This window comes from Peromyscus eremicus, chromosome 5 (genome assembly GCF_949786415.1).
Source record: "Peromyscus eremicus chromosome 5, PerEre_H2_v1, whole genome shotgun sequence".
NCBI classification, from domain to species: Eukaryota; Metazoa; Chordata; class Mammalia; order Rodentia; family Cricetidae; genus Peromyscus; species Peromyscus eremicus.
Window position 1 is genome coordinate 22,798,640 of NC_081420.1, and position 16,792 is coordinate 22,815,431.

At 44.7% G+C, this 16,792-nt stretch overlaps 1 protein-coding gene across 1 annotated transcript in view; it reads right to left on the bottom strand.

Annotated features, from left to right (window-relative positions):
- The window catches only part of LOC131911193 (N-acetyllactosaminide beta-1,6-N-acetylglucosaminyl-transferase-like), a 43,038-nt gene extending 26,781 nt beyond the window's left edge, over window positions 1-16,257 (bottom strand). Inside the window, exon 1 of the mRNA XM_059263137.1 lies at window positions 14,978-16,257. Coding sequence (XP_059119120.1) covers window positions 14,978-15,896 — 919 coding nt within the window. The 5' untranslated portion in view covers window positions 15,897-16,257. The remainder of the gene's footprint in view (window positions 1-14,977) is intronic.
- Between the last annotated feature and the right edge of the window lie 535 nt (window positions 16,258-16,792).

Genomic DNA, 16,792 nt, shown 5'->3' on the forward strand with positions numbered 1-16,792 from the left:
TCTGTCTTTATACACTAGTCACTGTCTGGTCCAGCATTTATGGCACACCCCACATTGTCTCTCTAGAAACTAGCGGGGGAAACACTCTGAATTAAAACAGCCAGAGAAGAGGAGACGCTACACGCATGCTCAGAATCCAGCTTCCTCATCGGATCCATACACCGCCCTTGGGCACGGGCCTGAGTTCAGAGTCCTGCCAGCGGTGGTGAACGGCATCTACAAATGGACATAGTCACTTCGACAAGGAGAGAGATCGATGTGCAGAAGCCGTTGTTCCATCCACCCTTCAGGTCACAGTGACACATAAATAGGAGTCACTGCATTTATTACATAGAAAGAAACAGCCGGGAAGGCCTGAGCTGGGAGCCGGGCTCCCACTGCCCTGTGACTCCTAGCGATTTCAGGAAATCAGTTCTGTATGAGTAAGCTGACGGCCACCTGGGATGGGTTAATTATTAGGCATGAACCTCTTTTGCCATCACCTAGTCCAGTCTGCTCTTTTACAAAGCAGGAAATTGAAGCCCAGGAAGGTTACGTGACGTACCCAAGGACAAACTGTAAGGAGAGAGCTTAGGACTTGGATAATAATAAATTAATAGTGTGAGTAGCCAGGTTACTGCCCTGCCTCTCCTTTTTTATGGTGCTGGAGATGGAGCACGCCTTTAATCCCAGCACTTGGGAGGCAGAGGCAGGTGACGATTTAAAAAAGGACAGCAAGTGGAGAGAGACCCGGAGCTGGAGGGAGGCAGCACTGGCATTAGATCAAAACATATTGTACACATGAATGAAATTCTTCAGAGAACAAATGAAAATAGTATTTAAAAAAATATAAGGTGGAAGTGATAGAGTAAGACACCAGACACTCCGTATCGACCCCTGGCTTCCGTGCATATGTACACACGTGGACTCACACCTATGTACACAGAAAAATGTACGTGCACATATATCCACACAAGTCAAAGGTGTGCTGGGTGTGAGTTGTAGCTCAGTGATAGCATGCACGGCTGTAGTACAATTGCTGGCACTGAAAAATATGAAAAGAAAGAGAGAGAGACAGAGAGAGAGAGAGAGAGAGAGAGAGAGAGAGAGAGAGAGAGAAAGGAAAGGAAGGAAGGAAGGAAGGAAGGAAGGAAGGAAAGAAAAAGAAAGGAGGGAGGGTAGGAAGGAGGACCTGTCCAAAAAAAAAATTACAAGCCACTGTTCCAATCCTGACTGTCTTTTGGGGTCTCTTACAGCCACCTGGCAATTCTCCCAATCATTCTACAAATATCTGTTAAAAGAGATATGGGCCAGGCATGGTGGCCCATAACTTTAATCCCAGCACTTGGAAGGCAGAGGCAGTCAGATCTCTAAGATTGAGGCCAGCCTGGTCTACAGAGAAGTTCCAGGATGGCCAAGGCCACACAGAGAAACTCTTTCTCGAAAAACAAACAAACAAAAGAAAAAAGAAAGATGAGCACATTCATTCCCCCAGTGCTTTGTCTCCAGACACATCTCAGATACACTATATGGGGATGAAGTTGTATTCAAATAATTCCTACCTTTTAACAAACTCTCAACCCCATCTAAACCTCCTTTTCCTTCCTCTTCAACCCTCAGGGCGGCCCCTGACATGCTCCTGTCCCAGCCCCTGAGTGTTTAGGTTAACCCCCGGGGCGGCCCCTGACATGCTCCTGTCCCAGCCCCTGAGTGTTTAGGTTACAGCCACAGGACGCCCAGCCTGGCTCCAAACTTCTGACACGATGTTTGCATTGGTTGTGTAACTTGTTCAGTCTCAGACAAGCTGTCAAGTGACAAAGTGGGGACTCCAAAGGCCATGTTCTTTCCTCCACACCCCACGGCGAAGACAGCGAAATCTCAGAAAAAGCACTGACTCTTGACAACAGAGCCCTTCCCATAATCTCGCTGCACAGGTTTTTGCAAGTCCGGCCACATCCTGCCCATTTGGGGTGTTCAGATTCCTCAGAATTAACATGAGTGTCACCTGTAGCTTCTTGCGGGGACAATTGCTGAACCTTACTGTAAATAGATAAGCACATCACAGGGCGGGGGATACTGGTAATCCCAGGCTCATCAACCAGATGATGTAACTATCGACGTGTTACAATTTATAAGAAAACATAACATTTATGACAAATCTGATTTGACTATGATTGTCAGAAATGAGTAACTTTCCTTTTTCAAAGGAGTATTATATTCCACAGTGTCTTTTTGTAAATCCCATCATAACAACTGGTTGAAAAGTGCAAATATTTTCACCAGCTTAAACATTTAAGGAATACATCAGTCAGACCGAGTGTCTTTGTCTTCTTTTTTAAAAGTTGAATCTGCCAGCATAGCTCCTTTTGAATTAGGAGAGTCAGAATTCTGCTTGAGATTCCCATTCTCTTGGCCACCACCTTCTTGTTGTGGTATTGGGGAAGTGCGGGGACTAAGGGCAGTATGCTGTTTAGGGGTGTCTTTTTTACACTTCTTCATTTGAATATTCTACTTCTACTAAAAAATATAACCAATAATCTGACAGCCATGCAGTGAGTCAATGCTTTGGTTTTATTTAAAAAAAAAAATATATATATATATATATATATATATACACATACATGTATACACATGCATACATATGCATATATACATAAACAAATAATACATATATGCATACGCATTTGTAATATATAAACACATCTATAATACATGTACATACACTTTACACACACACACACACACACACACACACACAGCATCTCAGTTGTCCACTTAATGAGACCTAGTATCACCTGGGAGATAGCCCCACTGGGCCGGGATCCTGAAATATAAAAGAGCGTGAGATCACATTGAATGAGGTAATCCAGACCCAGAAAGACAAATGTTGAACGTTCTCTCTCATTGGAAGCTCTCAGCTTCAAATCGAGATGTGAGCACACGGTCTGTGGTAACTACAGAAACCAGAACGGGGAACAAAACAGAAAACGAGACCATTGCTGGGACGGGGAGCGGGAGAAAGAAGGAGGAAGAAAGCAGGCCAAAAACAGTCTGAGCAGGGAAAGGGGAAAGGGGGCCCCTTGGGGAGGCGGGTAAACACAGAAGAAGGTGGGAGAATCAGGAGCAATAGCAGGACACAAGTGAGCTGGTGGGGAAGCAGGAAATGGGATGCTCTTTAGGGAAATAAGAGGGAGATAAACACAGAAGGAGGGAGGTAAAATAATAATAACATCAACAATAAGGATTCTGAAAAAGGCACAAGGAATCATATTATTAGTGATTCCAACAAACAAACCAAAAGTGCTTCTTCCAAGAGCCAAAGCCCACCTAACAAAAACTCCAGTACCATACATGAGAAGCCCTCTTTTGAGCTGTTGGCCAGGGCTGTCCAAGAGACTCCCAAAACATAGAGTCTATTGCCTTTGCTTTGGTTAGCCACCCCGCCCGCCCAGGTGGGAGATAAGTCCCTATTGCTGAAGACGCCATGCACTTCAGACACAGAGCCCAAAGGCCCCTGAGCTGGAACTGACCTGAATGCCTCCTCCTTGAGGATTACAAGGCACCACAAAGACTTTCAAAGGTGGGAGGCAACCAACAATCCTCCCTCTGTGATGCCTATGAACCATATCAATGACCAGCATAGCATGATAACCTGAAGAGTTAGAGTGAAGCCGGGCAGTGGTGGCTCATGCCTTTAATGCCAGCACTCAAGAGGCAGAGGCAAGTGGATCTCTGTGAGTTCGAAGCCAGTCTGGTCTACAGAGTGAGTTCCAGAACAGGCTCCAAAAGCTACACAGAGAAACCCTGTCTCAAAAACAAAAAACAAAAAACAAACAAACAAAAAACAACACAATAAAACAAAACAAAAGTGTAGAGTGATCCATACAACTTGGCGGTAACCAACAGTTCTCTAATTGGACTTAAGACCTATTCAACAAAAGGGAAACCATGCCTAGTACCAGAAGATTAGCCATCGACTCAGTGCTAGTAAAGTGACAGTTACTGGAGGAGAATCTACAACCACTTATCTATTAAACCAGAATAATCCCTAACAGCAAGCTATAAACATCTGTCCTTATACCCACAGAGGACTGTAGTCTTCACGCCTTATCAAGGAAACTTCTCTTGCAACAGATGGAAAAAACCACAGAAAAAAACACTACAAAAAACCCACAACTAATCAAAATGTAGAGTTGGGAGCCCAGTCCCAATGTATATATCTCCACTCCAAAGGCTGAGGGAACACTGTGAAAGAGAGAGCAGAGTCTAAGAGCCAGAGGACCAGGGAGTTTGCTATGAGATTGCGTCTCCTAGTTACTCCACCCGTGAAGTCTCGCCAGCATGACTGCCCATTTAAGGATGACACTGATGTTCATGCCACATCGGATGGGACAAAGCCCAGGAGGCCTCAACCATACACAAGGAATTACAGGCCACTGGATAAAAGCTGGGAGCAGATGTGGTCCTCTTCAGGAAATAACACCAATTGATTGCCTGGTGTCAAAGGTCAGCCCTGAAAACATACATACAAGTAACATTATACAGCCTGAACAGGCTATATTTAGGAATATATATGTACACATGCACAGCCATGCACACACACACACACACACACACACACACACACGCACAGTAACAATTAGTGAAAAGAGATCGTGAATTTGAAGGAGAGTGGGGAGGGGTATATGGAAGAGTTAAAAGGAAGGAAAGGGAAGAATGTAATTATGCTATAATCTCAAAAATCAAAATAAATCAAAAGAACATGAGCTGACCAGAAGCATTTGTTTGTTCTCCTCTCTCTGACTGAGGATGCACTGTGACCAGCTGCCATAGGCTTCTGCTCCTGTGGCCTTCCACTGCTAACCTCAACCGTGGGCCCGAATGATCCCATCCAGGGCTCTGGGATGCTGCTAAGCCCTGGCTGTGCAAATTTCCTCTCCCAAGCCATTGTTACACTCTACACAAACAAGTTCTTTCTGAGACTAAAGAAAGCAAGGCTGTCAGTTAAGCCCAGTTCCTGTTCCTTTTATGCGGTATGATTTCAGAAGGAACCCCCAAGATGTGGCTGCTGTGGACACTCTGTTCTAGTGGCTAGCACGCTGCTGTGTGGCTGGGACTCGGGGGTTTTGAGGCATCTTAAAATAATCACACCAGTAACATTCAAGGAAGTCCAAGCGATCAAGAGTTTCCCTGAATCTCCATTCTGTTGCTCTTTTGGTAGGGGAAGGGTAGCTATCTAAACCTAGTTTTACATGGTGGGTATGCCACAGCACACACATCCATCAGTAGTGAAAAAGACTAAAATTAGTGTGTGTGTGTGTGTGTGTGTGTGTGTTTAAAAACATCTTCGGGGTCTCTGCAATATAGAAACTTAGACCATTTTCAGGCTTTCTCTGGCTTCTTGTTAGTCAGTAGATACCTTACGCTCACTGTTAGTTCTTTATAATTATTTTTAAACGTTGATTTATTTATTTTGTGTGTGGATGGCTATTGAGAGCACAGGAGGTCAGAAGACAACTTTCAGGGGTTTGTTCTCTCCTTCAGTGTGGACAGTGTGGGTCCCGGATTGAACTCAGCTTGTCAGGCAAGGTGCCCGTGCTGACAGAGACAAAATTAACCTCACCGTTATATTTACATACCACCAAAGCCCCTGGTATTTCCTTAGCATGGGTACGTTCATACACTAGTCACTTGTCTGTCAGAAAGCCTGCCATGTGCAGTCAACACTGTCAAGCTTCCCCTTCAGAAGCCCGCTGTCCTTTTCACCCATCACTACCTTTATCTCAGTCAACTAGTCTCTTACTGGGCAGAAACAAAGTCTGCTGCAAATCTAAATGTGCCTGGGTCTGTGAAGGATGGGAGTAGCCCAGCAGTTCTCAACCCGTCCCAGAGAAGGAACACCATGGCGTTTGCTGGAAATACATAGATGCTGAGGCTGCTGACCGGGACCCAGGAATCTCTGTGTAATGGGATTCTGAGATGGGCTGAGCTCTGGCAAACCCCGGACTACACGCACTTCTTGGTAACGCTGCAGAGGAGTCACCCTAAGGCTCAACAGAATCTTAGGGTAGCATCACCCATTTAGCAAACACTGGAAAGATTTAAAGTATGTTTTTCTGGTTTCAACACCCCACCCCTTTGCTGAGAAAAATTTTTTTCTTTAGTCTCACAATTCAAAGAAATTCATAGGTAAGCTATGAAGCATATGTTAATATGTACTGTACTATTTTTATTACATTTATTTATTGTGTGTGTATGAGCATGTGTACATATGTCACTGTGCACCTATGGAACTCACATGGGTCAACTTCTAGGAGTTGGTTCTCCCATCATATGGGTTCTGGGGATCGAACTCAGGTCAACAATCTTGGCAGCAAGCACCTATCTTGACCAGATATTGATATTGATGAATTGCCTCCAATTTACGTTTGAGAACAGATATTGATACTGGTCTTGAATTCATGATCCTCTTGCCTCTTTCCTCTTCCTCCTGAGTGCTAAGATTAAAGATGTGCTGAACCATGCCCTCCGCCCTCCCTTAGGCCTCTTCCCTTATGATGCCCCATATACATCTATACATACATGTGCATATATAAATTTAAGTATAGACTCTGAATATGAGAAAAATGGACCAAACCTGTGTATGTGTGTGTGTGTGTGTGTGTGTGTGTGTGTGTGTGTGTATGTGATACCATTTGAACACAAGGAAGAGGGGAAAGAAATGCTGAGGTGTTTAGTTCATAGGAATAGGGTATGGCTATTTCTGTTATAGAGATAATTAAAATGTCAAGTATATATGGACCATTTTATACACTGAAATGTACCTACATCAACTATATGTGGCCTTGGTATACAATTAAAATCGAATCATTCTAAGGAGTCATTGAAATGTAATTACATTTTTGTTGTTGTTGGAATGAAAAAATAAAAAGGACCTCTTGGGCTTCCAGAAAAGGTCTGTGTTGTACAATTGTTAGAGAATGACAGATGGGTGGCGAGTTGAAGTAAAGCAATGTTGCCAGTTCTAAAGTAGACCTATAGCAGCCCTTTCTACTGGGAATAAAGTCATGTTAAATTCAGCTTAGCAGATGTTTGCCAATTATAGCTGTATTTGTACATAATTAAATAGTTACATATACTTTAATCCGTTTTGTAGACAAGATCTTACTATGAAACCCAGGCTGGCCTTGAACTCATGATCATCTGATCTCCTCCTCCTCTGCAGGGCTAAGATTACAGGGGTACAGAATTATGCCCAATTTCCAAATTTTCTTATCTTGTAAAAATGGTCTGGAGATTTGGAATTAAATGCTAATTAAGAGAAGTGCTTCCTAATTATTTCCTTCAGGGTGGGTAGAGAGCAAAGATGTTTGGCACAGCTCTCTATTAAAGGAGTGGCACTCACATTGTTTTATTGAAGCCCAAGGCTGGAAAGATTTCAATGACTCTACAAACAGCCACAGCATCAACATAGTTGGATTATCCAAAGATGCCGCAATCTCTTTATGGCTTCTCTATCAAGCCCTGAGCATTTTAATGGTGTTAGACTCAGGAGTCTAGGTTACAGAAGACCTGGGAACATTGTAGATAACAATCTTCCCCCAGGAGCCTCAGGAGCCAATCTGGATTTCTGGTCAAAGAAGAGCCTACACTCTCTTACCAAAGAAGAAGGACAAGTCAAACAGGTCGCCCACCACCAAAGCAGCATTTTGAAATCATCTCCCCCTTTTTATCACATGAATGTGATATGATCTAGCTATCCAAAAAACGCTATTTTGAAACTATTCAGTGGATAGAAAATCATGGAAGCACATTTTGTGAAATTCCTCTTTTAACTGTATAGCTTTTATCTCCACATTGACAGAACAATGGTCTTCTATACACAGAAACAGACCTGAGTGTTTGGAGTTGCTGACTGAAGTCTAACTCTACTGGCCCATGGCTGTTTTCATTCTCAGCCAAGAGGACAGTGGACACAAATGTTTGTATCCTATATTATTCTAGAAACTGCATTCTGAATTTGGGCTGATGCACAAAGAACATAATACATGCTCTGAAAAGGATTGGGACTGGTCCAGCCAAGCCCTGTTTAAGGCCCCAGGAACCTTCCCGTAGAGAACACAGTGTCTACACTTGCTGAGCGCTATACCTGTTTGAAGTTTCTTCCTTCTGTTTGGGCATGGACTTTTCTTAACCTTTCATAGTCTGGGTTTATTTCCTAAGCCAGCATTATGGAGCACTTTCACAAGAGCAGACACTGCATGAACCATGGAGTAGCCCAGAATGGTACTAACAGTGGGGTTGACGCAGTGCTGGTGTGTGAGAAACTCAAAGCAGGTTTGTGTAATGCTGAAACTCGGTGAAGGTGCTTGCATGCACTTCCTGCTGGTGCCCTGTCTTGGCATCAGATGCCGACTGCATCACTGTCCTAGGGTGGCTACTTACAACCATATTTTCTTTTTTTTTAATGACTTATTTTTACTTTATTTTGTTTTATGTGCATTGGTATTTTGCCTGCATATATGTCTGTGTGAAGGTGTCAGATCCCCAAGAGGTAGAGTTACAGGCAATTGTGAGCTGCCATGTGGGTGCTGGGAATTGAACCCAGGTCCTCTGGGAGAACAGCAGGTGCTCTGAACTTCGGAGCCATCTCTCCAGTCTCCCCAAAAACCGTATTTTCTAACACAGTACTCTGGCCTCTTAGCATTCCATCTGGAGCTTTGGAGCTTACTAAATGTGCCTCCCTCTCTCCCTCCCTCAGTGATAGATACCATTTGTTTGCCTAACTGGAACATATCATCACGTGATGTTTTACCTACTGTTCTCTTTATCTCTTCACTGTCAAAATGTATTGCCACTGCAGGCACAGGACGCGTTCTTATGCCATTCCCACATTTAACTGTTCAGCTCTTTTCTGACCTCCCCCAAACTCTGTAACCATCCAGCCTTCCGTGTATGTTCCGTGAGCACCTCTGACCTCCCCCAAACTCTGTAACCATCCAGCCTTCCGTGTATGTTCCGTGAGCACCTCTGACCTCCCCCAAACTCTGTAACCATCCAGCCTTCCGTGGATGTTCTGTGAGCACCTCTGACCTCCCCCAAACTCTGTAACCATCCAGCCTTCCGTGGATGTTCCGTGAGCACCTCTGACCTCCCCCAAACTCTGTAACCATCCAGCCTTCCGTGGATGTTCCGTGAGCACAATGACAAGTGGCAGTGTGCGGCGTGTGGTGGTGACAGGGAAACAGGGAACACAAAGACGGGTATCACATTTCTTGCTCTCAGAGGCTCAAATGCTGAGGAGGTGGGGGCGAGGAGATGTGTATTACCGGGTGACTGTTACCTGGTGTTGGAAGAAGCAGCTTTGGCTATAGAAGAGCCAGATATGGAGCGCCAGCTGTCCTGGAGGAGGGTATCAGAAAGACCAAAGAAGACATGCCATCTACTGCGGTCACACAGCATGAAGAGCAGTGGGATTCAAATGGTAGAAAGGGAATCCTTTATGACAGTGTGTCATAAAACAACACTAAAAGGAAAGGGGTAAACTGCAGAAGTGCAGTGGGATGGTCTTTCTGTATGCTGTGAATATGTGTTGCTGTGATTGGTTAATAAAGAAGCTGCTCTGGCCTATAATGAGTTAGGTTATATAGCCAGGCAGGAAATCCAAGAGAGAGAAGAGGAAGAAAGGCAGAGGCAGGAGAGACGGCTAGGCTGCCATCCAAGGAGCAACATGCCAGCAGACTGGTAACACCACAGCCACGTGGCAGTACATAGATTAATAGAAATGGGTTAATTTAAGATGATAGAGCTAGCTAGCAAGAATTCTTAGCCACAGGCCATACAGTTTGTAATTAATATTAAGCTTCTGAATGATTATTTTATAAGTAAGTGGCTGTGGGACTTCGAGTGAGAGAGATTTGTCCTGACCACGGGCCAGGCAGGACACAGGAAATCTTTCTACTACACAGAAGTACTAGGATTGAGTAGTCATCGGAGCATAATAAAGTATGAGTCATTTTATAAAGAGATGAGGGTAGGAGATGGGTGAGGTTAGGGTGATAGAGGTCACACCACTGTGAAGGTCGTGGCTCTGAAGATGATGAGAAGCCATGGCAAAGCTTTAAGCAAGGATGGAATACGTTCACAACCTGCCTGACCACACTGTACACTTAACTACCATTGCACACTGGCGTAAAAGTTCCCCAGTCATCAAGCCTCACAGAATTCTTTAGACCTAGATTTAAAATGTTTTAAAATAAGTAATTGGCTTTTGAATTAAAAAAAAATAGCTCCCCACGTGTCTGCCTGCCCCCTGTTTAAAGAACAAATACATCATGCAGAATTTTGTTCCTAACAGACAACATGGGGCCGAAAAAAAAGACTTTTTTTTTTCTTCTGGATATATATGTAGTGAGCTTTTAAGACACATGTAGTGTTTCCTACATGGTGTTTTGTTAGTGGTATTATTCAAAAACACAATAAAATACCTATGGGAGGCAATGTAAAGAAACAGTAAGGTCAGTGGCTGACGGAACACAATCTTCACAACTCTGAGCTTTTGAATATTTTTTCAGATTTGTTTTTGCATTGAGAATTGAACGCAGGGCCTTGTGTATGTTGAGCATGTACTCTGGTCCCCGAGCTACACAGTTGGGTCCCTTCTATTTTTTAAAGCCAACTCAACTATATTTATATGATTTGTTTATTTTATGTATATTGATGTTTTATCTACATGTATATCTATTTGCACACCAGAAGAGGTGATCTGATCTCATGAAACTATAGTTACAGATGGTCGTGAGCCCCCATTTGGGTGTTGGAAATTAAACCCCTAAAAGAGCAGCCAGTGTTCTTAACTGCAGAACCATCTCTCCAGCTCAATATTTTAAAAATTAGAAACAGATATTCAAAGAAAATAACAACAAACAAAACCCAAACCAACAACAAACCCCAGCCTCCCCCATAAAAAGCATAGCAATGAAATTTGAGGGGTTAAGGTGGGTGGAAATTAGCTCCAAATCAAAACAACCACAAACACTTTGTGCTTATCCATTCAGTTCCTCAAACTTAAGAGTATGAAGTCGCGTCTGCTTCTGGCTCGGCCCTCAGCACATAGAACAGTGCTTGTTACAATGCAGAACTAAAGAACCGGTTGATGTCTGAAGATGTTGAGTCAGTCTAGCTCACTGAATGGAGTTTGCTGCCAAGTCTGACAGCTTGTGTTCCATTTCCCGGGACACACATGGCAGGAGACGAGAACTAACTCCTGTCTCTAGCGCGCGCGCACACACACACACACACACACATTACAATGAGAAGATAAAGGAGGAGAGCTCATTACTTGGGAAGACTTGTTTTCTACTCCGTGTGAGAGTGAAGTCCTCAAGACACTTCATTTTCTTTCTCCTCTACAAAGATATCCTGGGACTGGGGATGTAGCCCAGTTGATCAGAATGTCTGCCTCACATACACCAGGCCCTGAGTTTGAGCCCCAGCACCTCATAAAGCAGGCATAATATCAGAAGCCTGCAATCCCAGCCTCTGAGGTAGAAGAAGGAGAATCAAAAGTTCACTGTCATCATCAGGCCACCAAACAAATTTAAAACCAGCCTGCACTACATAAAACTGTCTCAAAATAAATAAATAAAAACAGAAAGAAAGAAAGTGGTGTCCCATATTTGTTACTGGAGCAACCTACAAATGCAGAACATAGAGACAAAGGAAAGAATCCTTCGCCCTAAGGAGCGTTCACTGTGTGGACAGTGGTGACGCTGCAGGGCTTGATGTGGTGAGATGACATTGGCCTTTAAATCCATGTGTCAATTATCTCCTGTGAAATTCCTCATAAACCCACTCCCTGGCTTCTAATATCTCCTTTCAGAATCATAACTGGTTTGATTACATTCTCATCTGAAGCCACTGTGGGGGCTGGGGTGTCGATAAGGGGTGAATCATCAGGGAGACAGGGACAGATAAGAATCCAGTAAGGAATGTGCTGTGGGATGGTCTGTATGTCAAGTGTGTTGCTGATTGGTCAATAAATAAATCACTGATTGGCCAGTGGCCAGGCAGGAAGTATAGACAGGACAAGGAGGAGAATAAAGCTGGGAAGTGGAAGGCTGAGTCAGAGACACTGCCAGCCGCCATGATGACAAACAGCATGTGAAGATGCCGGTAAGCCACAAGCCATGTGGCAAGGTATAGACTTATAGAAATGGATTAATTTAAGCTGTAAGAACAGTTAGCAAGAAGCCTGGTACGGCCATACAGTTTGTAAGCAATATAAGTCTCTGTGTTTACTTGGTCGGGTCTGAGAGGCTGTAGGACTGGCAGGTGAGAAAGATTTGTCCTGACTGTGGGCCAGGCAGGAAAACTCTAGCTACAGGAATGGGCCAACCTTGTTCCTGTCTCTTGATCCTGGAAGTCTATTAAGAGGACACAGGGAAGCAGGAAGTCAGGAGCACACACCACAGTGATGGGGGAAAGCGAGAGGGCAGCCAAGAGGGTAGCATCATTGCTCCTATTGTCACAGTGAGTATGGCCCAGTAGCTGGACCCACTCGCAGCCCCTGAGAACCTTCACTGATGGCCACTCCCCATGTCCACTGGCTGGCTTGGAGAAGAGGCCCTAGACGAAATCCTCTGACCTCCACACATGGGCCCACACACATACATCATAAGCAAGAACACGATAACAAAATAAAACATTTTTTTAAAAAAAGAAACGGGTAGAATAGAGCTACTAAAATGCACCATAATGAATGTTGGCTCACTCCTCCTCCTGTGAATCTGACCTGAAAATTTGGCATCTCTGAAATAAACTCTCATGGGACAGCTTACATGCCTGTCCCTAGCCACCAGGGGACACAGGAAACTGCCATAGCAGCCTGCAGGAAGTGGTGATACTTAATTCCAAAACGGGTGTCTTATGATTCTGGTTAACACAGTGGACCAAAAAAGCCTCATGTGTTTGCTGCCTTCCAACACACATAGGTACAGACACAGACCCAGACACAGACCCAGACACACAGACACACACAGACACACACACACACAGACACACACAGACACACAGACACACACACACACACACACACACACACACACACACGCATGCATACATGCACACACGCACGCACGCACGCATGCACGCACGCAGCACGCACACGTCCTTGCTAACCTTGTTTCCAGGTCAGGCAGTTTACTTCCACAGATCTCCTCATTTTCCCTAATCCTTTGTCCTTTCTGGTAAGACATTTCTTTCTAATATTCAGGGGGAAAGAAATGATTATTCCTTCTTTTCCCTCTGCAGCAGAAATAGTTGAAACTTCAGGCTACTTGAATCTCGGGCCAGATCCCAGCTAGACCTGGGACCAACTGTGCGACCAACATAAGCGAAAGGGCCACTGCAGTCTAAGGCTCCACTCATCTGCACATGGAGGTAAGAAAAGTGAACCTAACCTCTGGTACAAACTGTACCAACAAAAACAATGCCAGATGCCACATGCAGAATATTGACATGTGTTTTAAACAGAAATTTGTCAGATTGGCAAGATAGCTCAGCAGGTCTAGGTGCACAATGACCTGAGTTCAATCCCTGGAAAGAACTCCACACAGCTGTCCTCTGACTTCCACACATGGGCCCACATACATACATCATAAGCATGAACACAATAATAACAAAATAAAACATTTTTTTTAAAAAAAGAAACGGGTAGAATAGAGTTACCAATGCACCATAATAAATGTTGGCTCACTCCTCCTGCTGTGAATCTGACCTGAAAATTTGGCATCTCTGAAATAAAACTCTCACAGGACAGCTTACGTCTGTCGCTAGCCACCAGACTTGTCCACTTTCTGCCTCTAAGGGGAATTCTGTGACTGCCCTTCTAATTCAACTATTAGGAATGCTGAATTATCGGAGATCTAAATATGTCTAACTGCTTTGAGTCCAGTATGAAGGTAGCTTCCAACAGCACTCAAAAAATGTGCCAAAGCTATTCCAAGAGTGGCAGGCATAGGACCATCCTTGCCTAGACACCCACAAGCCACCCAGTGCAACACTGGAAACCGGTATACAGGGACGTTCCCACTACAGCTCACACGACTTATGGGAAACAGTTTTGAAAAGCAGCCCAGGTCCGAATCAAAGGAGGAGTTTGTTTACTGCCATCAGTTCACAGCTGCCTGGCATACCTTGGCTCCGTTTCCAAATCACCAAAAACCATCCGAAAGACTTCCCCTAGGTGAAGGCACAAGGCTGTACACAGGAATCGCTAATAAGAAAATACTGTAACCTGAACATTGAGAATTCTATTTGGACTGACTCTGGCCGCGAACACTCGCCGTTTGTCTCCAATGTCATAGAAATTGCCCTGCCCACAATGTTGCATGAAATTTGCGCAGTAACTTCCCTCAGACAGAAACATGACCTGTTTTACCTCATGTGCTCCAGAATGCTTACTTAAAAATCCGTCTCCCAGCACTTAAGACTTCAGTCCTTATCACGGACTATGACCAGAGTTAATTCCAAAGATGGGGTGAAGCCCCAGCGCCCATCTAACACACAGTAGAAGGTGTAACAACAGTTTCCAGTTACTGAGGTGTCCCTTAGGTCACTGCTTCTCGGATATTTATAAGACCACAGAGCCAGCTCAAAACTGTCAGTGAAAGCAACCAAACTCATCATTTTCAAGAACTTAAAAAAAATTTTTTTTCAAGTAACTTAAATGAACAAGTTCTTAGAACTCAGTAAGAGGGAGTAATGTGGCCATTGAGGTGGGTGGGCAGGTAAAGGCATTTGCCACAGCCTGATGCCTGTGTTTAATTCCTGGAACCCATGTGGTAGAAGACTGAATGACACCCACAAACTGTCCAGACCTACACACACACACACACACACACACACACACACACACACACACACACATTTGCAACCTGAAAATAAAGAGTAAACATGCAATTTAAAGAAGAAATGTCAATGACAATTCGGCACTGACCTGGAATCCTATTGAGTGTCACCCAAAAATGTTCATCAGGACTATAGGTATCTTTAGACCACTCTAAGAGATCAATGGCCCTTTTGTCATTCATGATAAATCTGACAAAGTCTCTGGTGAGGGCCACATAGGCCGTGCCAAAGTAGATGGTCAGCTGGTGTGGAGGTGGAGTTTTCAAAATATTTGTTTGTTGCATAAAAAATCCACCTTTGCCTCTACGTTCTTGGTGGACGTATTTAGTCCGCACAATTATATGCTTTGGAGGCAGCACCCCTGGGGTGATGTTTTTTCCCTTAAATCTTTTCAGATGGTGAACTATTTCCTTGTTGGTTTTCAGGGGGAAGTCCTGCCCGCAGGTGTTGAGGACATATTTCCAGCGGACCTTGGATGCCAACAGATCTTTCATGCAGTTCAGGTCAGCCTGGAGACGGGAGAAGCCCCCATAGACCACCTTCTTAGTCTCAGAAGCCAGAAAAGCGTTCGGAAAGCACTCCAGTAACTGCCAGACCGCCTTTTTAAACTTCCAGGGGGCTTTTTCATCCACGTGCACGCAATAGACATTCTGGGGCGTGTAAATGGCCCTGAAGAGCCTTTCAAAAGTGTTGAAGTCTTTGTGGATCACCATAGTGTAGGCCAGGGGGAAGGCAGCCTCTTCTCCGGACAGGGGTCTGGTGATATAGTGGCTCAGGGTCTTGTATAGTTGGCAAGAGATTCTTCCCAAAGGATGTGGCAATGTGTTCTCCCACATGGGGAACGTATGATTTTGCAAGCCGTAATCACAGGCAATGACAGTCTTTTCGCTGGAGCTGTTGAGCGGCTGGTAGAGACTGGACGGGCTTAGCTGGCTGGTATATAAGACCACAAAAAACACCACGCTGAGAGCAGTGAATGCAAAAACGCAACTCATCCATACGTTCATTCTTTTCAGTTCCGGGCGGGAAGAATTATCTCCGGAGACTGAGGAGTGATCACAGTTCTGAAAGCCCAGGCGCGAGAGGCGGACCCGGTTCCCCCAGATTCTCCGGCTTCTCCCGCAGAGTTGCGGACTCGCGAACCCCAGTTCTCAAGGCGCAGGTCTCCAGTGTTTCTAAGTCTGGTCCATCCTCTCGGATGGGCTGGAGATGCGCAGCTTTCCCACGGCACGCTCGCATCCGAAGCCTGAAACCCCTAGCTGCCAAATCTGCGCCAGCAGGAGCCCCGCCCCGCCCTGCCTCTGGAAAGCCTCTTCATTTGCACACGAAAAACAAGAGGTACCTCCGAGCAAGCTGCGTTCTGGAACCGAGTGGTGGGACCAGGAACCGACTTTCTCAAGCGTCAGCCCCACCCACCTCCCCTCCTTCCTTCTAAACTGCTCTCTTTTCGCATACACCCCTGGCCTTCCAGAAGAGGTGGCTCTGTTTTCTGTCCAGCCTTAGGGCAACAGCTCCTCGGTGTCTGTTTCTCTTCTTTCTAGTTTATTTTTTATTTATTTATTTATTTCATTTCAGTGTTATCTCTGCCCCTGGGCAGAGGCAGAGAGATAAGGAAAGAGGGCATTGCAACATGCCTAAATAGATAATCAGCAGGAAAAAACAAACAAACAAACAAACAAAAAACTTTGTGGTGAGCTATGCTGGATTAAATCGTTGCGATGTGTTATGCCTGCTCAGACTATGAGCAGAGGGAACTAGGAATCAAACCGTGGGACACGATTTGAAGATGACTTCTCCTATCAGAGGGTCTGAGCTGATGACATACTATGGCGAAATGGGATAGCCATTGCTTTCTGTTTCACACAGAGAGCTTCAGATGTCTTGAGCTGTCAACACACCATTG